At 42.5% G+C, this 24272-nt stretch overlaps 1 protein-coding gene across 3 annotated transcripts in view; it reads right to left on the minus strand.

Annotated features, from left to right (window-relative positions):
* The window catches only part of AFG2A (AAA ATPase AFG2A), a 407538-nt gene that overhangs the window by 293764 nt on the left and 89502 nt on the right, over positions 1–24272 (minus strand). For all 3 annotated transcript variants that reach the window (XM_083174281.1, XM_083174291.1, XM_083174301.1), the window contains exons 12-13: positions 20592–20645; positions 1256–1335 (exon numbers count right to left, since the gene is read on the minus strand). In XM_083174281.1, coding sequence (XP_083030407.1) covers positions 1256–1335; positions 20592–20645 — 134 coding nt within the window. The remainder of the gene's footprint in view (positions 1–1255; positions 1336–20591; positions 20646–24272) is intronic.

Consider the following 24272-nt stretch of genomic DNA (forward strand, 5'->3'; position numbering starts at 1 on the left):
TAAGGGTATATGTTCCCCTGCATTTTGTTAATGTAGTAAGCCAATTTCCTTCACTACAAGTATGGCATGGAACCAGGTGTGTGGCTGAAAGAGGAGAACAAAAATCGGCTGTATTTGCCGCAAAAGGTGGCTCTACAAAGTACTGACTTTAGGGGGGTGAATACTTATGCACGCCAAAGTTTTCTGTTATTTTGTCCTATTTGTTGTTTGCTTCACAATAAATAAAAAAAAAAAACATCTTCAAAGTTGTAGGCATGTTCTGTGAATGAAACAATGCAAACCTTCAAACAATCAATCTTAATTCCAGGTTGTGAGGCAAGAAACTATGAAAAATGCCAAGGGGGTGAATACTTTTGCAAGGCACTGTACATAAGATAACTATAAAAGGTCTTTCTTTATAAGTGACATGATGAAATGCTTTAAAGGTGAACAAGGATAACTACATCAGGTGTAAAAGGCACTGGAGACCAGGAGGATTTGGGACTATGGGGGTTATTCTGAGTCACTCGGAAAGGCACAATCACACTCTAGAGGACAAAACCATGTGCACTGCAGGTGGGGCTGATGTAACATGTGTAAAGAGAGTTAGATTTCCGAGTGAATCAGAATAACCCCCATACCATATAGTACAATGTACAAGGATTAGCAGTCCAGTCACATGCTTGTGTTTTTAAACCTTAATGTACATTTTTACTGTGACTAAAGATGCTCATTTTAAACTTTATCTTACCTTGCGTACCCCAATATTTGATTAAACTTCTAGAAAATTAGAAGCCTGGTGAGAAGAGGCTTGGTTTACATAGGACTGGAGAGCTACAGTACAACACTAAATAAACTATTTGATGAACTTGACTACTTGCACTGGACAATTTACTTAGTCTGATGCTAAATCAAAACACGCTCTATGTACAGTACACGTAACAGGCATGCCGCTCCCCAGAAGTAAACAATCTTTGTGGTCCCATTACAAAGTCGTCAAAATTTGTGGTGCAAAGCAATGTGCAAACTAAGCAGTACTGCAAAGGAAACTACAAAATAATAACATACCATACTGTCACTCTATTATTTACATTGCCTGTCACAATTAACAAGTGCTAAGCATGTCACTGAGCCAAGTGAATGCAACAAACAGTTTTAAATTTAAATAATAAAGAATTAATTTAAATAATATTGTAATTTGAAATAATAATTGCAAATTAGTTACTTGGAATGGTTATAAAATGCTTAGTATGTAGGAGAAATGTTAGTTTCATACCTTCCTCTCTCGACAGCCAAAGCGTCAATTTCATCAAAGAACAGAATTGCTGGTGAAACTGTTCTTGCTTTTCTGAATATCTAGGAAACAAATACAATGCACATATATGAATAAAAAAAGATCTAATTATGCTTTTCAGCCGCTTTTATTTTTCAGACAAGATAGATGAAAACACAAGTACGGGCTCATGCAAATTGCTCAAATTGCAGGTAGTAACAGTAGCCTAGGTACCTGGTTTACACCAGGCATAAATCACAGAGACTTAAGGTGCCCACACACTAAAACGATTTTTGGGCCGATTGGCCAATTTCCGATCAATCGGCCGATATATCGTCCGATGTTTACCGATATACCGATATCGGTCCAATGCGCGCTCCCGTGGATCTTTTACTAAATCTTCTTCTTACGTGCTGCACGAAAGATCAGATAATTTAACAAAAGATCCATAGGAACGCACACGGGATCTTAAGAAAAATCTTTGGTAAAGATGTGCGCTTGTCTGAAATCTTTTGTCCAGGACAGATAAAAGATTTCAATGCTAATTTATGCGCACATCTTACGATCGCAGATCTTTCTAGTGTGTGGGCACCTTTATATTCCACTTGTGTCCATGGTGTAAGACAATTTATTTTATGTGTAATTAGCCCTTTGAAGGCCAACATCTCTGTGAGAGATGTGCAAAATTTCCGCAAAAAAATGCCAGTGTCGCTCACATTTGTTCTAACAATTCAAATAAAAAATATTGTGTAAAAAAAGATTCGATTTCCTTTATATAATGAATAAAAATGTTTTCTTGACAATTTTCACACCTATTTAGCCAAATTCACTTGGCACTCAAAGGGTTAATACACTCACAATTAGACATCAATTTACAGTAATTACAAAAACCTATCTAATACAGCAAACCTCCATCTTACTTCCACAGTCTGCATTGGCGTTTAAGCTTCTGTATACCGTTCTTCTACACAAGCAGTTTAAATTTATGCCAAATATGCCATGCCAACTGATACAGTATTTACTTTGCATCTGCCCCTTACGGCAGTATTCAATTAGAAAAATTTGCCATGTTTTATGGCGAGTTTGTGCGTTTCTCGCGTTGGACAGAGAAATTTGGTCTCAAAAAGCGAACAACCCTATTCAACATGCACTTCTCGCCGTTTTTTTTAAGTGATTTTCGCCGTGTCTCTCCGTGTAGCAATTCTCCATCTTCTCCAAATCAGGAATTTTATTCTGTGAAGGGGCATGTTATTTTTATTCATGTGCTTATAGCACACGAATATATATTTAATTTAAAAAAATATATTTCTTTTTAATTTTTTTTTTTACACAGAGCAGCCAGCAGGGGGCCGGGAGCCGAGCCGCTCATTAGATATTCATATATTCACTGCACCCAATCATTACATATGCATGATCGGGAGCAGTGACTATACCCGGTCCCCTGCTGGCTCTGGGGGGGGCAGCTTGTGCTGCCTGGGTCCCGTGGAGCCCTCCACCCCTCCACAAAAGTTCTGGGGCAGGCAGGGAGACTTCAATCTCCCTGCCTGCCACCGTCCCATGGCTCCCTGCAGCGGACGCTTGTCCGCTGCAGGGGTTAAGATTCGCCGCGAGGAGCAACTCGCCCTTCCGACATTGAATACAGGGAGAGCGAGTGGCAGCCAGCCCTCCGGAACACAGCGAGTGTGCAGCGAATCCTAAACAGGATTCGCTGCACACGGTGATATTTGACATTGAATACTGCCCTTAATGTATAAGAAAGACTATTTCAAGAAAGAGCATGAGCTATCGAGAATTCTCATGGTGGCCCAAACATAGAGTAAAATGGGGAATGTCTCTATATCAAGGGAGAATTTATAGTGGTCCCGAAAGATTGCCCAGCATTATGGATCCGGATTAACTCAGTGAATAAGCAGGGAATTTCAAGTTGATGGTGTCAATGTACCCAAATGCGTCTTTCTGTCCAGAACTGAGACTCTGGAATCCTTGTAGGGCAATCTTCCGGGACCACTATAAATTCTCCCTTGATATAGGAGACGGAGCATTCAACCTCCATCTGGTAACTATCCAATCACATTGGTGCATTGAACTGCCACTTTGACTATATCCACTGAAGCATTACCTATCCAGATTGTTTTTTAGACATTCCCCATTTTACTCTATTTTTGGGCCACCATGAGAATTTTCGATAGCTAATATCCTTCATGTCTTTTTATATTGTTTAATAAATGTATTTTTCTGATGGATTCAGTATTGAATCCCGGCGGTCGGGATCCCGGCGTTCAGAATCCCGACAGCCGAAATGCCGACAAGGGGGGGACGTGGATCGCCCCTCCTTGCGGGCACGCTGCGCTCGCCACGCAGCGGGCCCGGTGCCTCGCTACGCTCGGCACACTAATTTATTCTCCCTCCAGGGGTGTCGTGGACACCCCAGGAGGGAGAAAGTGTCGGCATTTCGGCGGTCGGGATTCCGGCGCCGGGATCCCGACCGCCGGGATCTTAACTGCATCCCTTTCTGATTAATGGTATAACTCTGATTTATTCAGTCAAACCCAGCGCTGTATATCCCCCCCCCCCCTTTTTTCTTCATACATAATATATAGGGAGCCTTACACACTCCCATATACAGCAGCTTTAACTGTACTTGTGCTTCTATAGTTTCTACATGACTGACTTAAACAATACATTTATGTATACAATTGTCCTCAAAATCGCACCAAACAGCTCCATTTATCCTGCCACAGACTGTGCTTCTTAGCTCCACCAAAAGACTATTTGCATTCATTTTGGGACATTTTTAGTCATGGTTCGCATGTTCAGTTTAAAAGGGCCCCTTACACTTGTGAGATTTTGTAAGATTTTACCAAATTCAGGTGGATTGGGTCAATTTATCTGACAAAATCTAATGTGCTTGTCTGACAAAATCTTATGTGCCTGATTTAATTTCCCATGCCATTGGGTATAACCAAGAGATTGCAAGAGATTGATCCTCCTGCACATAGGTAAAATCTCGAGTCAATCAGGTCCAACTTGTTCGACAAGTGTAAGGGGGCCTTAACTTTTTGAAACTTGAAACTGCATCGGTGAAACATGACTAAAAAACAGTTAAAAACAGCCGCAATTACAACATAAACATGTGGAACAGTGAGTAATTGACCGATCCACATGTTTTACAACTGTGCAGGATTCTTTTCGAGTCAGAAAATAGGCACAGCAAAAAGTGTGGGGTTTTTTTCAATCATCAAAAAATCTGTCACGAATCTGAATACCCCCTTACAGATAAAATTGAGGGGAAAAAAAGTAGTAAGACTAAGGAAAGAATAGCAAATTTACAGTAAGTAAAAAGTATAGAGGGCAGGACTGAGAATTGTCTATGACAGTATTTGGAAACTAATAATCTAATTCCACAAATGGATGTTTTATGTACATCTCTGATATCTGCCAATCTGCAACTTTGCAGGATCTGCACTGCGTATATGCAGATCTATGCCTGTTACGACTGCGGCAGTACCCCTTAAGCTGCAGGATGATTGACATGCTGCTATCTTTTGGGGGCACCGATGGCCAGAAGTACAGAAAACTGAATTCTTGAATGAAGCTTCAGTGGGCCAGGAAGCGTGAATAACACAACTATCCAGAATTATTCAGATGATTGATGTTCAATGCAGATGATCAAATGCTGGTCTTCGGATGCAGTACTGGATCACAAAAGCATGCAGTGGGAAGATTTCTGCTGAATTTATATATTTTCACACAGCAGCTGCGCCCAAAGACACCACCATTGTGCAAATACACAATGCAGAGGTTTATTTACTAAGATGGGAATTCTATTGAAAGTGGGATGTTGCTATGGGCAACCAATCAGATTAAGTTCTAGAAAATACTAAATCAAAAAACCACTAAGGGGTATATTCAATGCTTTTTGCCAGCTGTGACAGCGAGCAGTGCTGGCTGTGACACCTCCTTGTTGGATTTTTACAGCGACGTGGAAACGGCGTGTGGGTCGGTGGGCTTCCTGCATTAGCTGCGAATTTCGCTGTTTGGGGAATCCTCACCGTCATCTGACAGCGAGGGTTCCCCCGGAAAATTGAATACGGTGAGCAGCCGGCGTGGGGGTTAAATGGGTCGCTTGTTTTCGGCGATATGCGCAATTTAACTCCCTCGCTGGCCGCATTGAATACTGCCCTTAGTGTCCATTTTTTACTCTAAGACAGGAATTTTGCCAAGCTTCTGGAGCCACATGGAGAAAAAGGGCTCGGTGTACAGAGACACATTTGTGCATGTTGCTTTCAATTTAACAGAACAGAATAAAAGTGTGGCTGAAATGGCGATATATATATATATATATATATATATATATATATATATATATAATAGAATAATTGCTAAAGGGTGTCAGCGTTCAGAGGACAGACAGTGGCATCCCAATACCTTTTAGAAACTTATGGTACCCCACTTACTGTATGCCAACATCAATCGTATCCCCTTAGTGCCTAAACCTAAGCATCACCTCCACCCCTGCTGCCTAAGTGCAATCCTCCCAAGGAAACTTACAATCGGCAAGCCATTAGTCGTGTGCAGATTACAGCATCCGCATTTTTACTGCCAGCATACCAAACGGATCACATCTGAAGACCCATGTCACTCTAAAAGTGCATTTAGTACTATGCAAAAGTTACATTGACAAACACATTATATTTTATCTAAAATGTAGTACTTCTAGTTTACATGTAAATTCTCCAACTGTTTACTTAAAAAAGAGTTATTGAGCAAACTCTATTTATTTAATTGAAAATTAGCTGACTTTTTATTTAAACATGAATCATTTTAATGATTAAGTATGTTCCAACTGCAGTAAAAATGAATGCGATGTTCTTAGATTATGGTTCCACCACAAACAAGCCTGAACTTAATTATTTCTGGATTCCTATTGCGACAATAGCCTGTCAGTATTTTATTTTTGCACATAAAAGCACAAGAAATGTTGTTGTTTTTGTCTAACATGAAGGAGATCAAAAAACCAAATATTTTCGAAAAGGTCATAATGAGAAAGATGTTGTAACAAAAGTATAACAAATGTTCTTTTTTATTAGCTTATACTTACAGTAACTATTTATATATTCCACATTATTAACAGAAAGTGGGCAAATAAAACCTACAATTATACAATAAAGAAAACTGAGCTTACAAGCTAAAAGGAAATATAAAGAGTCGGATATGTACAGTGGCCAAAATATAACTATATAGATAGATGGATGGACAGAAACTATGCCAATTGGACACAATGAGCACAAGTCAATATTAAGAAGAGTACACAACATACTAACCACAGTCTGTAGAGTAACAGTGAGAACATTAAAATTAGTAGGAAGATCTCAGTGGCAGACACCACGTAAATAAAAAAAATGACTTAGTGGAAAGTGTTACTGGGGCCCATAGAGTAGTCTGTTTTGGGCCGATCAGACCCAAATCGAACGTGTTTGAAATCTTCCGATGAGCGGTCCCGTGTGCATCCCACCTGAACGGAGGTTAAACCTGCTGCTCGTGCAACCTTCGACTCGCCCCCGCAGATCGCCATACACTGCTGTGATACACCGCAGTAGTGTATGCCCACATTTAAAGGACAATGAATCCAAGACATCCAACAAAGGAATGTGTTTTAAGACCAAACCAAAGAAAAGCTTCAAGGAATTAATTCCCAAAAGGTACAGATTTACATGTTGTTCTAAATTAGAGACTCATTGTTCAAATCCACTGGAGGATCACCCATGAAGTACCAATAATTAATCTTTAAAATGGAAAAAATACATCATCTTGGTGGTTGTAGTGAGTCTATATACAGTAACTTTCCCAAACCTTGAAAAAAGTATTTAACATCTATTTCATTTATCAAAGATTCAGTCTTATTCATTATGATGACAGCAAAAAAAGTTTTAAAGTCTTAAAAAAAAATTGTAGGAGGGCTGCCATGAATTCGGATTTGTTGAAAAAAAATAATTCTGTGTACGCCCAAAATATTTTAGTTATGTTTTTACTAACTATTGGTATGCTAAAGAGTTACAGGTTGAGTATCCCTTATCCAAATATCCATTATCACAAAAATTGTTGCTAAAAACCTACTGGGTACATCTGTAACTGGCACTATTGGGGACATCTGTAAATGGCACTACTGGGGGAATATGTAACTGTCACTAAATATGTGCAAGACAATGATTGCTTGCCATTCAAATGCAGTGTCTGTGATTGTACACAAACTTTGTTTCAAGTTTTAAAACCTTGTTTCATGCACAAATAAAATATATTTGTTTGCATTTCATGTGCTTATACAACATAAATGCAAGAGACCTCAAGCTACCTCATTGAAATATAAAAATGTTCCAAAAATACAGAATAATCCATTATCCAAAATGCTTCTGGTCCTGAGCATTTTGGATAAGGGATACTCAACCTGTATCACCAGCAGAGCCAATTCAGACATCAATGTAGGACTTAACAATTTTCTCAAAATGTAAGACCCCCTCGCAATATAATAAATGAAAACTTCTAAAGACCACAACACATAACACATCAATATCCCTCACAAACTTCCACTCAATATCCATCACAATCAATGTTAATCTCGCTGAGCCACATGCACACCATTTGCACCCAGTTTAAAGTATGCTAGATAGTAGTGCCCTTGATTCATAGTATGCTAGCATTTTATAGTATGCTGCACAGTAGTGCCAAATATTTATAGTATGCCACACATCAGAGCCAATAATTGATTGTATGCCAGAGAGCAGAGCCCAAACAGGAAGTCCACCAATTATTAAAGTGCCACAGAGCAGGGCCTCCAATTCATACTAAATTACACAGTAGAATGGCCAATCCATAAATTGCCTCACAGTGGGGCCCCAATTCATAGTATGCCAAACAGCAGTGGCCCTAATTCATATTATATCGCACAGTAGGGTGCCAGATATAGGGGTTTATTCTAGTTCATTCTTTCTGACAAAATCCTTCTTAGATGGACAAAACCATGTGCACTGCAGGGGGGGGCAGATGTAACATGTGCAGATAGAATTAGATTTGGGTGAGTTATTTTGTTTCTGTGCAGGGAAAATACTGACTGCTTTATTTTACACTGCAATATAGATCTCACTTTGAAGAAAAACCCCACCCAAATCTAATTCTCTCTGCACAATTTACATCTGCCCCACCCGCAGTGCACATGGTTTTGTCCATCTAAGAAGGATTTTGTCAGAAAGAATGAACTAGAATAACCCCCATAGTATTGTACACAGTAGTCCTGCCAGTTTATTTTTAAGATGTTTTTATGCTGTAAACATGTATTAATATGAAATTTGGCATGGCAGTCAGTGCTGTAAAATCTGAACAGATTTTGACCATTCAGCCTAGAGCATTACATAAATCAATTAGAAGTGTTAGTACTTATGTATTATCTGGGCTCCCATGTTAAATGAACCCCATTTTTTCATACCCCTACTATCCAACTACGCATGGAGTTGATTTTATATAGTGTGGCAAGCGCAGCGAGCCACCGTGCCGGAAGCGCGGCGAGCGCAGCGAGCCCCGCGAGGGGACGCAGTCTCATAAGAAAAACGGGAGCCCAGATATTACATAAGTACCGAAGTGTTCTATAGAAGTGCGGTTATCTTAAAGTTTACATTTGCTGTGGATATTTTATTAGGCATGTTAAAAAAAAAGCACTTTTAACACAAGACATGTCTGGATCTCACATAAGTAACACAACTGTAGAGAAGATGGGCATACTATGGCATATTGGAAGTAAAATAGTTTTGAGATTGTGTCAAGATTCTGTCTATACAGATAAATACTTTCAATTACCCTCAGAAAGTCTTGAGACAATCCTGTGTAGATGCATTAATATGTAGATTGAAGAATGGAGGGTACTCTTTACCTAGAAGGGCGCCCGTCGTGGTGATCGCGGGTACATTTATGTCTGGCCGCGACGCGACCGACGCGATGCCCGCGATTTCCCATTGAAACCCATGTTAAACATGGAAATCGCGTCGGTCGCGTCGCGGCCGGCCATAAATGTACCCGCGATGCCCGCGACGCGATGCACCCGATTTCCCATAGGAATCAATGTTAAATGGCCCGACCAACGCGATTTTACTGTTAAATGCCTCAATGGACCCGATGTGGCCATAGGAATCAATGTTAAATGGGCTACAGAGCCCAAATAGGCACAATTAACCCTTAAATGTCCCCCCAAATTTTTAACGCCACCCCACGATCCACGCCAACCCGAAGCGTGGCGAGCGCAGCGAGCCCGCGAGGGGCGGCGGTACGCGTCCTCCGACCTTTTCATGCCCTACTATCCACGTCGGCGTGGAGTTGAGAATAGAATAGTGTGGCGAGCGCAGCGAGCCACCGAGCCCGAAGCGTGGCGAGCGCAGCGAGCCCCGCGAGGGGACGCGGATACCTTCACAGGTAAACGCGTCCCCTCGCGGGCTTCACAGGTGTCCGTGGCCACGCGGACACCTGTGAAGTCCGCGAAGGGACGCGTTTACCTGTGAAGGTATCCGCGTCCGCTCGCCACGCTTCGGGCTCGGTGGCTCGCTGCGCTCGCCACACTATTCTATTCTCAACTCCACGCCGACGTGGATAGTAGGGCATGAAAAGGTCGGAGGACGCGTACCGCCGGCGCTCGCCACGCTTCGGGTTGGCGTGGATCGTGGGGTGGCGTTAAAAATTTGGGGGGACATTTAAGGGTTAATTGTGCCTATTTGGGCTCTGTAGCCCATTTAACATTGATTCCTATGGCCAAATCGCGGGCATTGAGGCATTTTACATGAAAATCGCGGTCAATAAGCCTTTTTAACATTGTTCCCTATGGGAAAATCGCGGTCATCGCGGGCAGCAGATTTTTATGTACCCGCGATTTACCCGCGATGACCGCGATTTTACCCCCGACGCCCGCGATTCCAATCGGTGGCGCCCTTCTAGGTAAAGAGTACCGAATGGAGTCTTAACCCCTTGGGTGGTATGCCAGAAATTTTCCGGGCTCAGCTACTGTATGCTGCCGCAGCGGGCTGTCCCAGAAAATTTCCAGGCATACCACTAATATAGGATAGGTGCGTGCCAGTGGTGTCCACCTCTAGAGCCCCCTGTCACACCCGCCGCCCCCCCCCCCCCCCCCATCACCTCTGTTCCGACGATCGTACGCCGGAGCCCCCCTGACCACGCCGCTTCCCAAGCCGCCATTCATTTTACAACAATGACGTAGGCGGCAGGCTCGGGGGGACTCGGTAGCGCTCAGGAGTTCAGTCGACCGAGCCCTCCCAAGCCGTCGCGAACATTGCCGAGCCTAGATTACGGGGTTCCAGCTGCTAACTCTGTGGGATAACCAATCCCTAGAAACAAGACAAGATAGAACCAATGGAAGTAGCGCTAGGAACCACTCGGTATAGGTAATATTAAAAAGTGAAAATAAATAATAATAAGAGGGGGTCAATATGAGTTATAGTTAATATAACATTTATATTATTTCCTTGATAAAACATACATAAAAAGAACAATCGATATAATCATATTTAATAGTTTATCTGTATTGGCCGATACGGCAAAAAAAGGAGAAAAAAATAAAATAATAATTTTATATATCAGAGAGAATGCTAAAAATAAATACAGTATAAAAAAGAATTGAAAAAATATATGTGAAGAACACTAAAAATTGGGGATCAAGGGGGTTTCCTCGTATCTGGTTAAAAAAACAATGAATAGTCCACTTAATTCAGTCATGTTGATACAGTGTATCCAATTGGAGGGATAAATGCTGAAGTGATATTGCTGTAATAAGATAATAAGTGCCAGAGTACCTTAATTATGAAAGACTTGAGCCCAGGTTCAAGTCAGACTCAGAACTGATGCATTTCCCAGCACACTTTTTTCCATCTAAAGCCCGCCGGCACATAGGAGTCTGACTTGAACCTGGGCTGAAGTCCTTCATAATTAAGGTACTCTGGCACTTATTGGCTTATTACAGCCATCACTTCAGCATTTATCCCTCCAATTGGATACTGTATCAACATGCATTAAGTGACTGAATTCAGTGGACTATTCATTGTTTTTTTAACCAGATACGAGGAAACCCCCTTGATCCCCGATTTTTAGTGTTCTTCACATATATTTTTTCAATTCTTTTTTATTTTTATTTTTATTTTTCACCACTACTTTCACTATCATTCTCTCTGATATATACTTTTTTTTTCTTTTTTTTTTGCTGTATTGGCCGGTACAGATAAACTATTAAATGTGATTAACATTGATTCACAGTTCATCATCATATATTCTTCAGCTACATCATCGATTGTTCGTCCAACATCGACTCACAGTACTTTAGTCTAAGCATCCTCTGAGGGCTCCTCGGTTTGTGTATACATTCACCCCTACGTCTCAGGCTGCCCAGGTGCAGCCTCAACCCTCAGGTGTGACAATTAGTAGGTGCATATTGTTTAGAGTGTACGAAAGATAATAAAACAAGATGGTCACTGTTAAAGAAAATATATCTTTAATATGTGTCAAATTGTTCAGTGTGTATGCACTTCATTCATTCTGAAGCTCTGGAGAGTTCACAGAAAATCATTAATATCATTGACTGAGAAAATAAGTGTGTACCTAGCTTTAGGATACACAAGAAATATGCCCTATACTCTCTAAATTAAGTAAAAGAACAACATGATAAAAACCAATGCATTCAACAATTATAACTATTGATGAATTTCCAGCTGATACTTACAAAGCATTCGTCGACACAATGCGTTTCTGTTATCAAAACATTTCTATTATGCTCTGCTGACATAAATGGTGTAGATGTGACCCAATGAGCCTGAGCGATATGAAGGGCAATGTTTGATTCCCTTGGACCAAATGCACTAAGGTTCTCAAAGTAATAAAGTGGAGAGTGATAAACAACCAGCCAATCAGCTCCTACCTGTCCTCTTTCAAACCTAGCCTGTAAGGTGGCAGGTAGGAGCTGATTGGCTGGTAGTTTATCACTCTCCACCACTAAACCTACATGTCACCCACTAACTTTGCCTCTGAGCTGCAGGAGTCTTCAGAAGGATTACTTAGGCACTACAGGAGAAGCAGTCACACAACAGTAAAAGGAAACAGTATATATAGAGCAGACACCATATAATAGCCTATTCTGTATAGACAAGTAACCACAATGAAAAATGTTGCAAACCAATGTGTACAATAAGAATAGTGCTTTAAATAGTCACTGCGTCAACCCACATTTATAGACAAACAATCTACCGTATGTCTAAATTTACAATGTAGGGATATAGCATTTTGAACACTTAAGTGTCTAACCAGTGCCAAATCGAAGTATTTATGGAGAAGTTACCCAAAGCCAGACTCCTCTATCATTGTAAATAAATGTTTTAGCTTAAATGGAAATCACAAATGGACAATAATAAATCACTGGCAAACATCAATACCTTGATCACTAATTACAATACCCCTTTAGTGAGGATTTGAGTCCAAAGAGGAAATCTAAAGCTGGACTGAACAAAAGTGCGGAAGGTGGACCTCCTGGTCTGTGGGGCTGAATACACACCACTTATAAACTCCTTGCCAAATAGCCACACTTCACAAATTATTTGAAGATGTCACCACAATACTTTGTTAAACCCCTTTTGGTAACTCAGCTAGATGTCCTTCACAATAATAATTGCAAGTATGTCTAACTTTACTTAGCGATGACTGTGCATGAACCGCATGAACACGTCAGAAAGGATGGATCTTATTCAATATCCAGGTTTAGCAATATTAAAGGTGACAAGAAGTCTGAGCATTTTCCAAGTTTAAAAAGACAAGTGGTGTACAAAGCACTAAAGCTAGAGTGAGGCAACAAGTCAGTCTGGCACTTTTATAAAGCGTTGGCCAAGCTATTTGTTATTAGCAAGTGAAATTACATCCTCTACTTCCTTTTCCATGCTTTCAGCATTCAACAATTCCCGTTGTGAGTTGAAGGAGTGAGGGATGTCAAGCTGGGCCCTGTGGAGATTGTAGAAATAAAAACAGTGTAAATCCAGTCCAGAAATCAGGCTCTTTTTCTGGTGCTGGTTGGCAAGAAATGACAATATCCTTCCTGATTAACTACTTCAATGGTGGTTATCATGAGTTCCGTGCAGCACTGAGGTTTCTGGGTTCAACTTCCATAAAGGGGGATATTCAATGCTGGCCTATATTTCCAATACTCAGAAATATCGGCCGCATCCTATTCAATCCCAACTGATTTCGGCAGGGACTTGCTGATGCAGAGTTGGGTCTTTGAAATGGATGCTAAATGTGCAAACTAGCAGAAAAAGAAGTGAATTCACCAATCCATGTCTTTTCTAACTTTCAAAATGTTTCAGAAAGTTGAAAAAAAGAAGAACATTGAATAGACAATGCGAATTCGATCTAGGCAAATATTTCTGAGGATCGGAAATAGTGTATTTGCTGGGATTAAATACCCCTAAGGCTCTCTCTGCAATGATTTCATATGTAAAAGACCAAGTACTGTATTCCCTGTAAAACACTGCAGAGTATGACATCGCTAAATACCTGCTAATCAAAAAATGTGTGGATCGATCAGGGCTACTGCAAATCACTCCAGTAGAAGCAAATTATGGTATAAATTATTTTTGTTGGCTAGAAGAACTTGTTCTATTGAGACAGTAATCAAGTTGCCTTCTGGTGTCCCTCACCCTCTAAGTCAGTGGTGTCCAACCTGGGGTACTCTGCAGACCAGTTGGGGGTAATTGTAAATAATATTGGTAATGGTGGAAGAAGAAGTCTACAATTGTCATGGAGATGAATCACGTTGCGTCACTTCCGGTTCCATCTGCAGCGTCATCAGAGCCCTCAGACATCAGCGATCTTCTGCTCCATGCTGACACGGGTGGAGGAAGCAGCAGCATTAATGCTACAGATGTTAGCGGTACCACTGGAGAAAATTCACAGCCATACAGAGAGGGACACAATTCCTGACCACATTCTCTTAATATAAGGACACGCATAACGTTCACTTCCACTCCACTCGTAAGTACAAGGTGCAGCGTCATCAGAGCCCTCAGACATCAGCTATCTTCTGCTCCATGCTGACACGGGTGGAGGAAGCAGCAGCATTAATGCTACAGATGTTAGCGGTACCACTGGAGAAAATTCACAGCCATACAGAGAGGGACACAATTCCTGACCACATTCTCTTAATATAAGGACACGCATAACGTTCACTTCCACTCCACTCGTAAGTACTGTGGATATTTCAAATTGAAAGGAGGGGGTACTCAAAAATGAAAAAGCCTACAGAGGTACAGGATAGAATAAAGTTGGGAACCACCGCTCTATAACTGTGTACACACGGTGCAATATATTGCTCAGTGTCCTGTTTCCATCTGTCGGGGGAGCCACAGGGGGAAATAGCTGGTCGCAGGAGCATGTTCCTGCGAACAGCGACCATTAGGGGCTGAACACAGAAGCGTGCTCCAGGCGATTGATCACCCACAGCACCTACAAATCACTGGCAATTTGGTCACTCAGCGAACATATTGCCAGCGATATGTGCTTAAAATCGCCCCGTGTGTACACAGCTTAAGTGAACAATTGAGAATATCCTAGAAAGGAAACAGTTTTATCAAGCAGGTAAGAATGGTGTCAGTGATCACAGGAAGGCCAAAACAGTTCAAATCGGTGAGTGTGTGACTCTTCATGTTCAACAGATGGCTCAGATTGGTTGATGGTATATAGGCAAGTCAAAGGTGGATAACTGTTTAACAAAATCTGCAGCATGTTGGACATGTTGGAAATAAGGATTAATAAATACTGCAGAAAACAGGTATAATATACTTTAATTCCGATTGAAGAAAACAGTGCTAAACCCTCCAGAAATCTTCTTAAATGCCAAAGGTTCAGCCACAAGGGTAAGTAGTAGAGCATAGTATTCAACAGAGCAAGAAATCTCATTGCATCAAAAATAACCTTCCTGCTGTTTATTTGAAGACAAAACTAACGTAGCATAGTGTCTAAAGCTGTGGGATGTAGACCAACAAAGTACCTGAAGCGGTTATTTCATGAGTAATAATGAGGCATAAAAAATAAGGTACTTGTTTCCTAGCACGGCCACAACGATCATGATCGTGGTCATCGGGTGTAAAAATCGGGGGCATCGCGGCCATCGCATGCACTAAAAAATCGGGTGGGATGGTCCAGACGCGATGCCCGCGATTTCCCCATAGGGAACAATGTTAAATGCCTCAATTTACCCGCAATGCCCCCGATTTCCCATAGGAAACAATGTTAAATGGCTCAATTTACCCAAATCATCATAGGGAACAATGGTAAATGGGCCTGAAACCCCCAAAAACACCCCTGAACATTGAAATGTCCACCCAAAAGTAGTTTACGCCACCCCGCGATCAACGTGAACCCGAAGCGTGGCGAGCGCAGCGAGCCCGCGAGGGGAGGCGGTACGCGTCCTCCGACCTTTTCATACCCACACTATCGACGTCGGCATGGAGTTGGGAACAGAATAGTGTGGCGAGCGCAGCGAGCCACCGAGCCCGAAGCGTGGCGAGCACAGCGAGCCCCGCGAGGGGACGCGGATACCTGTGAAGCCCGCGAAGGGACGCGTTTACCTGTGAAGGTATCCGCATCCCCTCGCGGGGCTCGCCACGCTTCGGGCTCGGTGGCTCGATGCGCTCGCCACGCCGACGTGGATAGTGGGGGTATGAAAAGGTCGGAGGACGCGTACCGCCGCCCCTCGTGGGCTCGCTGCGCTCGCCACGCTTCGGGTTCACGTTGATCGCGGGGTGGCGTAAACTACTTTTGGGGGGACATTTCAATGTTCAGGGGTGTTTTGGGGTGTTTCTGGCCCATTTACCATTGTTCCCTATGATGATTTTGGTAAATTGAGCCATTTAACATTGTTTCCTATGGGAAATCGGGGGCATCGCGGCTAAACTAAGGCATTTAACATTGTTCCCTATGGGGAAATCGCGGGCATCGCGTCTGGACCATTTAAGCATTTTTAGCCGCATACGACACGACCAACGCGATTTTGACTGTTTTCAATGCATTTCAATGGCAAAATCGGGGGCATCGCGTCGGTCGCGTCGCAGACCACTAAAAATGACACCCGATGCCCGCGATTGTGGCCGTGCTAGGAAACAAGTACCAAAAATAATGCTCTTCTGGATCACAGCCTCTTCAGGAAATTATTCAGCCAGTGTCCGATTATACAGTATGTGTACTCCCAAAGTGGTCCCTCAGAGATCTAAAGTGCCTTGCAGACAGGGGAATAAACAGTATCCAGTCCAGATGTAGCAAATGCTGTATGGCCATATGTGCTGCTGGGGGTGCTTGCAGTTGTATAATTCTTGTATTAGGTACTACTAGTTCTGGGGAGGACCTGCAAGCTTCCACACTACAACATACCAAAGGTGGCGAACGTAGAGGAAAGATAGTGGTGTGGGCTGGAAAAATTTTCTCATGCCTTGGTGAGAATGCTGTAACCCAGTGTTAGCTAACCTTGACACTCCAGCTGTTGTTGAACTACACATCCCAGCATGCCCTGCTACAGTTTTGCTATTTGGCCATGCTAAAACTGATGTAGGATATGCTGGGATGTGTAGTTCAACAACAGCTGGAGTGTCAAGGTTAGCCATCACTGCTGTAACAAGATGATATTACCTGGCTGTGAGACAGTCCTTGCTAGTATCTATAGAAGAGGACAGGATCCAAAACGTGGTCCTCAAGGAACCCTAATGGTCCAGGTTTTAAAAATATCTAATGTTCAGCACAGATGAATATAGTAAATTGACTGATGCACTAATTAAAGTCACCTGTGGACAAGCATGGAAAACCTAAAACCTGGACCATTTGGGTGCCTTGAGGACCGTGTTTTGGAACGTTTAATCTAGATCATTTTAAACTATGGTCTGTGCAATTCTGTTCGTCCTTGGACCACTAAAACTAAATACAAGTCAGTTTGCACTGTGGCATACTTCACTAGAATTATTCACATTTTATAAAGCAGTTTTCACTGATACCAAGTTACAATTTAGTGGCAAATAGTAAAACAGATTGAAGAGAGATCTTAGGGAGCTCTATAAAATGTACCCTGCCCATAAAGAAGGTAGTAGGACCATAATACTTAAGCAAAGAAAACTGGTGAGGTAGGACATTTTAGATAATGTATAGGGAAAAAACAGATAACATTTTGGAAGCATGAATGGTAGTTGAAAATAAGGTAGGACTATTAGGCATAGCTCCATGGGCAGATAAATATAACAAAGGACCACATGAAATTGAGTCAACAGAGATAGTTTGTTAACCGAGGGAAGGCATGGTCATACATAATCATCTTTATTGGCCAGGTATACTTGCGTATGCTTGGAATTTTTTTGTGGTAACAGTGCAGCATCAATCAGGGAACACAAAGGGGGTGGGAAGAGACGTATAAACATACATCAGATACATTTCACATATATCTAGAACAGTTTGAGTTAGTATTTAGTATTTGGTACGTTCAATACGGTTTAGTTGGTGGACAGCTATTGGGAAGAAGCCTTTTGTAGTTCTTGTCGTCTTTGCTGGGATGGACCTAAAACGTCTGCCTGACGGAAGGGGTTCAAACAGGTTCAAACAGGTTGTGGCCAGGGTGTAGCTTGTCCGCCAAGATCTTTCCTGCACGCTTATTGACCCTGGCTAGGTATAGTTCTTGGACAGGGGGGAGCTCCGCCCCAATGATATTTTCTGCCATCCTCACCACTCTTTGCAACCTTCGTCTGTCATTCTCGTTTGCTCCTCCGAACCAGATTGTGATCGAGGAGCAAAGGACAGACTCTACTATGGCAGTGTAGAAGATGAGCAGCAGCTCCTGCGGGATGTTGAATTTCTTGAGTTACCTCAGGAAGAACAACCGCTGCTGAGCCTTCTTGACAGTTGTAATGATGTTGGGACCCCATTTGAGGTCGCAGGAAATCTTTGTTCCTAGGAATTTGAAGGAGTCAACCCTCGACACTACTCTGTCAGATATTATGAATGGGTGCATGGCATTTGGTTTCCTTCTGAAGTCCACCACCATCTCCACCGTTTTGAGGGGGTTGAGGTCAAGGTTGTTTCCGCTACACCATTTAGTTAGCCGATCCACCTCCCGTCTGTATGCCGACTCGTTTCCATCCATGATTAGGCCGATAACCGTTGTGTCGTCTGCAAATTTTATAATTTTTACTGACTGTTCTGCTGAGGTGCAGTCGTTTGTGTAGAGGGAGAAGAGCAGGGGGGAGAGGACACATCCTTGAGGGGCACCGGTGCTTATTGTGCATGTATTTGACATGAATGCGCCTGCTTTCACCGCCTGTTTCCTTTCAGTCAGGAAGTCAGTGATCCAGGAGCATGTAGGTTCTGGGACTCCTAGTGAACGGAGTTTTGGCTCCAGGATGTGAGGGATGATAGTGTTTAATGCAGAGCTGAAATCAACAAATAGTAACCTTGCATAGGTGCCTGGACTGTCCAGGTGCTGTAGAATGTGGTGCAGCCCTAGGTTGACTGCATCCTCAACACTTCTGTTTGCTCAGTAGGCAAACTGCAGGAGGTCGAGGTGAGCATTTGTAACAACTCTCAGGTGGTTCAGCATAATACGTTCAAGCACTTTCATGACCACCGATGTGAGTGCAATCGGCCTGTAGTCATTGAGGTCTTTCGCAGTTGAGCTCTTGGGAACCGGGACGATAATTGAGACTTTGAAGCAGGTGGGGACCTTACACATTTCTAGTGAAGTGTTGAAAATCCTGGTAAAGATAGGGGCGAGCTGTGTTGCACAGGTCTTGAGGGCAGATGGAGACACTCCGTCTGGGCCTCCAGCTTTCCTAGGGTTGACCCTCTTGAACATTCCTTCTACCTCTGTTTGGTCCACCCGGAGAGTCTGGGGGTGGCAGTTTTGGAAGGAGGGTGGGCAAGCCGTTTTGCCCCAGTCAGGGGTAGGACTGATGCAGGTAGCTTCCTTCTCGAACCTGCAGTAGAAATCAGGTGTTTTCATTGGCACGCACAGAAGCTGATGTAGGCTGTCACTGTGTCAGTCAGATCGTCTAGGTTTGTAGCGGAGGATTCAAAGACTCCCCAGTCTGTGCATTCGAGACAGGCCTGAAGCTTCATTTTTGCCTCGTTTGTCCAGCTTTTGACTGATCTGACCACTGGTTTAGCTGACCTTAGCTTCTGGGTGTAAGTTGGTAGAAGGTGGACTATGCAATGGTCAGAGAGGCCCAGAGCTGCCCGAGGGATAGCCCGGTAAGTAGACTTGATAGTGGTGTAGCAGTGGTCTAAGGTACGTCTAAGGTAATTCTTTCACATTTCCTTGGGGAGGTATATACACCCCCACCAGGACTATTGAGGCAAATTCCCGGGGGGAGTAGAATGGGTTGCATTTAATGATGAGTGTCTCCAGTTGAGGGCTGCTTAATTTACTCAGAGTTTTTACGTCGGTGCACCACCCTTCATTTATGAAGAAGCAGATACCTCCTCCCTTGGTTTTTCCGGTGAGCTCCTTGTCGCGGTCAGCCCTGAGGAGACTGTAGCCCGGCAGCATCACCGAGGAGTCGGCAATGAGTTAATCTAGCCATGTCTCAGTAAAGCATAGGATAGATGAGCCAGCAGTACCTGATCTTGCATCATTTATGAGCAGGGACAGCTCATCCATCTTGTTTACAAGGGATCGGGTGTTCGAGAGTAGGATAGCTGGGAGTGCAGATCTGTGACCTCTGCGTCTCCACTTAACTAGGGTCCCAGCACGGTGGCCCCTCTTGCGAGTCCTGAGCCTCACATATCTTCCTGTCAGCCTAGCTGTTAGGTGGGGGGCCCCTCCAGGCCACTTGGTGGTGGTAGGGGCATGTCTGTTCCTACTGGAGGGAGCCAGCAGCCTGGCTGGGATTGCCCTCATTGTTGTTGGGGGCTAAGTTCTGGCTATCTTCTCAGGTGGGCACTGAGTCACACCACTTCCTAATTTGTATTCTGTTTCTGTACAACAGGCTACCAGAAATATTATTTGCTTGTGTATGTCTCCCCAGTATATTTAATCAAGGAAAATGTATTGTGAGAAGATTACAAATAATTAAGACTGACAATAACACTTTAGGAATTATAGTATAAAACTCTATAGCTCCCTATGGCATGGCAAGTGCATGAGTGACAAATCCAGTAGGACATTAAATCATGAAAAGCATCCACATATATTTATTGCGATTATTTTTAAGCTAAGCAAATACAAAGAGAGAATTCAAAAATCAAATATATGCTGATGCGTTATAACAATAGTTACACTCACCTCTCGAACAGCCCGTTCTGATTCACCAACATATTTGTTCATCAGCTCTGGGCCCTAAAAAATGAATAGATGTTAAGTAAATGCTTATAAGAAATTGTGACCAGAAAAATTATTTAATTTTTTCAGAGAATTCTTTTGTCCCAGGATATTTTTTCATTTGGATTTGGCGACAGATAAGCTCACTTATACATTGCATCCATTAATATATCTATTGTTGCATTGAGGGGAAACAGAAATGACAAATATGCCTGAAAAAAAACACTACCATGGGTTCTTAACCCTTTGCAGTTAAATTTTTCTTTTTTTTTCAGTTCAAAGGGGTCTGGTTTAAATGTTTAAATTAATTGTAATTTTTTTATTTTCTATTTAAAATGGTCTACATTGACTGTTGAACGATGTTAATTTTCTTTTTTTAAAGTGGCTCACCATTGGATCTGCTACTAGCGCTAGGGCTAGGCTAGGGTTAAAAGTAGAGTTTAACCCCTTCCCGACATATGACGTACATTTACGTCATATGTCGGTTGCGGGGGAATCAAGCCAGCTCACGGAGTGAGCTGGCTTGAAAGAGAGCAGGTAATGGCTGTATATTACAGCCAGGTACCTGCTCTCACGGCCACGAGCGGCGAGTTCGCCGATCGTGGCCGTTTAACCCTTTAAGCACCGCGGGCAAAGCGCCCGCAGTGCTTAAATAGCTGATCAGAGGGGGGGCGCCCCCCTCCGGCGCCGATCGGGGCCCCCCGCGGCGAGATCGGAGGGTGCCGATCGGTTGCCATGGCAGCCAGGGGTCTAATGTAGACCCCTGTGCTGGCCGTGTCAGCATTCCTATTACATCCTGCCTGAGGCAGGATGTAATAGGAAGTGCTGAAAATCACTATGTTCAGCCATAGAGCTCTATGGCTGAACCTAGTACAGGCGATCGCGCCCCCTAGTGGTCAAGTACACTAGGGGGCCTTGTAGTAAAAGTAAAAAAAAAAAAAAAAATAAGTTTAAAAATAAAAAAAAAATTTAAAAATATTTAAAGTTCAAATCACCCCTTTCCCCATTTCACAAATAAAAATAAATAAAAAAATAAAAAAAATAAACATATTTGGTATCGCCGCGTTCCTAAAAGTCCGATCTATTAAAATATAACATTAGTTATCCCGCACGGTTAAAGGCGTAAACGGAAAATAATTCCCAACGCCAAAACTACGTTTTTTGGTCGCATCGCCTACCCAAAAAAAAATAACTAAAAGAGATCAGAAAGTCGCCCATATCCCATAATGGTATTAATTAAAAAGTACACTTCAGCCCGCAAAAAATGAGCCCTCACCCAGGTCCGTAGGTGGAAAAATAAAAAAGTTATAAGCCGCAGAACATGGCGACGCGACGCAAATTAGAAAAACCGTAAAATTTTCTATTTTTTTTTTAGTGGTAAAACGTAACGAAAACTATATAAGTTTGGTATCACCGGAATTGTAACGACCCATAGAATAAAGATAACCCATCATTTTAAACGAACTATGAATTTCAAAAAAACCGTAACCAGCGCAAAATTGTGGAATTGCGTTTTTTTTTCTTTTTTACCCCACATTGAATTATTTCCTGATTCCCCAGAATATTATACGGTATAGTAAATGGTACCATTAAAAAGTACAACTTGTCCCGCAAAAAAAAAAGCCCTCATGTGTCTATATAGCCGGAAAATTAAAAAAGTTACGCTTATTTGAACGCGAGGAGGAAAAAAAAAAAAATTTAACAAAAAAGGCCTCGTCGGGAAGGGGTTAATTTGCAATCAGGGCAGTACGGACGGTGTAATGGTTAGCATTACTGCCTCACAGCAATGAGGTCAGGGGTTTGATTCCCACCATGGCTCTGACTGTGCGGAGTTTGTATATTCTCCCCGTACTTGTGCGGGTTTCCTCCGGGTACTCCGGTTTCCTCCCACAATCAAAAAATATACTGGTAGGTGATTTGACTCCTAACAAAAAATTAACCCCAGAATGTCTGTGTGTGTGGGGACTGATGAGAATGTTCAAATATTCTCTGTAAAGCGCTGCGGAATATGTGTACGCTATATAAGAAACTGTTGTTAATAATAATAATGTACTGCAGAGAATCCACTACCACCAGCCAAAGAAGAGGTTGGCAGACACTGGTGGTTTGGAATGGGAGTGCTTTCCTAGAGATTGGGTAAACTGGCGGGGGGGGGGGGGGCTATGTTTTAGGAGCCTCTTAGCGGTTTCCGAAGTGGGAGAGTATATATTAACGAGTAACAGATGAGAATAGTTACTACCACTGTATAGATATAACGTACCAAATATTCAGTAACTACCACTGTATAGATATAACGTACCAAATATTCAGTGGAATCAACCCTTGTTTACAAACCTAACAGTATAAATTGTCAAATTATTTTCTATGACACAATGTATATTATGTGAAGCTATTGAGCTATTATTTTAAAAAATTGGAATTCAAAGCGAAGTTTCATTATCTCTTAGTACATAAAAGTGTGCCTCCCACAAGGAATCTCTTCTGTGAACGGCTGCCCGCTTCTTGTCGTCAGCCGTTTCCCCTTTCTGAGTATGTATTACTAACATTTCTAAATATATCTACTGTACTGCAGTTTTATATCTGAGGGTATATTAATGACATTGGATCTGGTTCAGAGGTGGACATCAAGTAGTAGCAGCTTTGACTTTTGTCACAACCATTACTGCAAAATGATGCTAATGAGAAGCTGTTTGAGAAGCTCTCAGACTGCAACTGCAATCTGCAGTTGTACAACTCTTCTTCAGGTTTCTGAGCAACCCCAGGCTGCCCGATGTTAATTGACTGTCAATGCCACTAGTACTTCGCCCACTAACGTCTATCAGAACTGTATGGATCTACCTGTAGGGCTGTGTTTGATAGGGGTAACCTTCAGGAAGCATGTGCAGGGCAACTCGGACTCATGCATATACAGGTTGAGTATCCCTTATGCAAATATCAGTTACCCAAATTATTCCGAAAACCATAGTTCAATCTTGGGTCACGGCTGTCGAACTGGCCCAACAGCCATGACCCTGTCCCGTTCTCGGTCTGCTCGACTGAGACTTTGCAGGAGGGATTCAATGTCCCGCCTGCAGCGGGACGAGAAGGGGGCATGGACGTGACCTGCGGCCGAGAAGAGGCGAGCTGAAGCCGGGTCATCAATTTCCTGCTTGTGAAGTCGGGCTCCTTCTCCCGAGATCCCCTGTTCAATGCTGTCGTGGAAGACAGCATTGAATAGGGCCTCACAGCCGTCTCCCCAGTTGGGAGATGGCTGCGGGAGATTGAATGCCCCCCATAGTCTCCAATTGTACTTTTATTTAATAAAATTTTGCTAAAAACCTACTGGGGACATCTGTAACTGGCACTAATGGGGGAAAACATGTAACTGGCACTAATGGGGGAAAACATGTAACTGGCAATAAATATGTGAAACGGAGGTTAAGCTTCTGAATACTGACACCAGGCACCTTACCAAAATGAGTTTTAAATAAGAGTTGGTCTAGCATATAGTTTTGCCATTTTATCAATGTCTCACATCCTCAGAGTTTACAAATATGTCAAAACAAAGTTCCATGGTCAGAAAATATTTATGCAGCTGTTCCGTATATATCTGGCATGAGGTTGGAGTCTGCCTCTTATCTTTTCCGCTGTGTGCTCTTATTATTT

This window comes from Crinia signifera, chromosome 1, assembly GCF_055691185.1.
Source record: "Crinia signifera chromosome 1, ASM5569118v1, whole genome shotgun sequence".
In the NCBI taxonomy this organism is placed as follows: domain Eukaryota; kingdom Metazoa; phylum Chordata; class Amphibia; order Anura; family Myobatrachidae; genus Crinia; species Crinia signifera.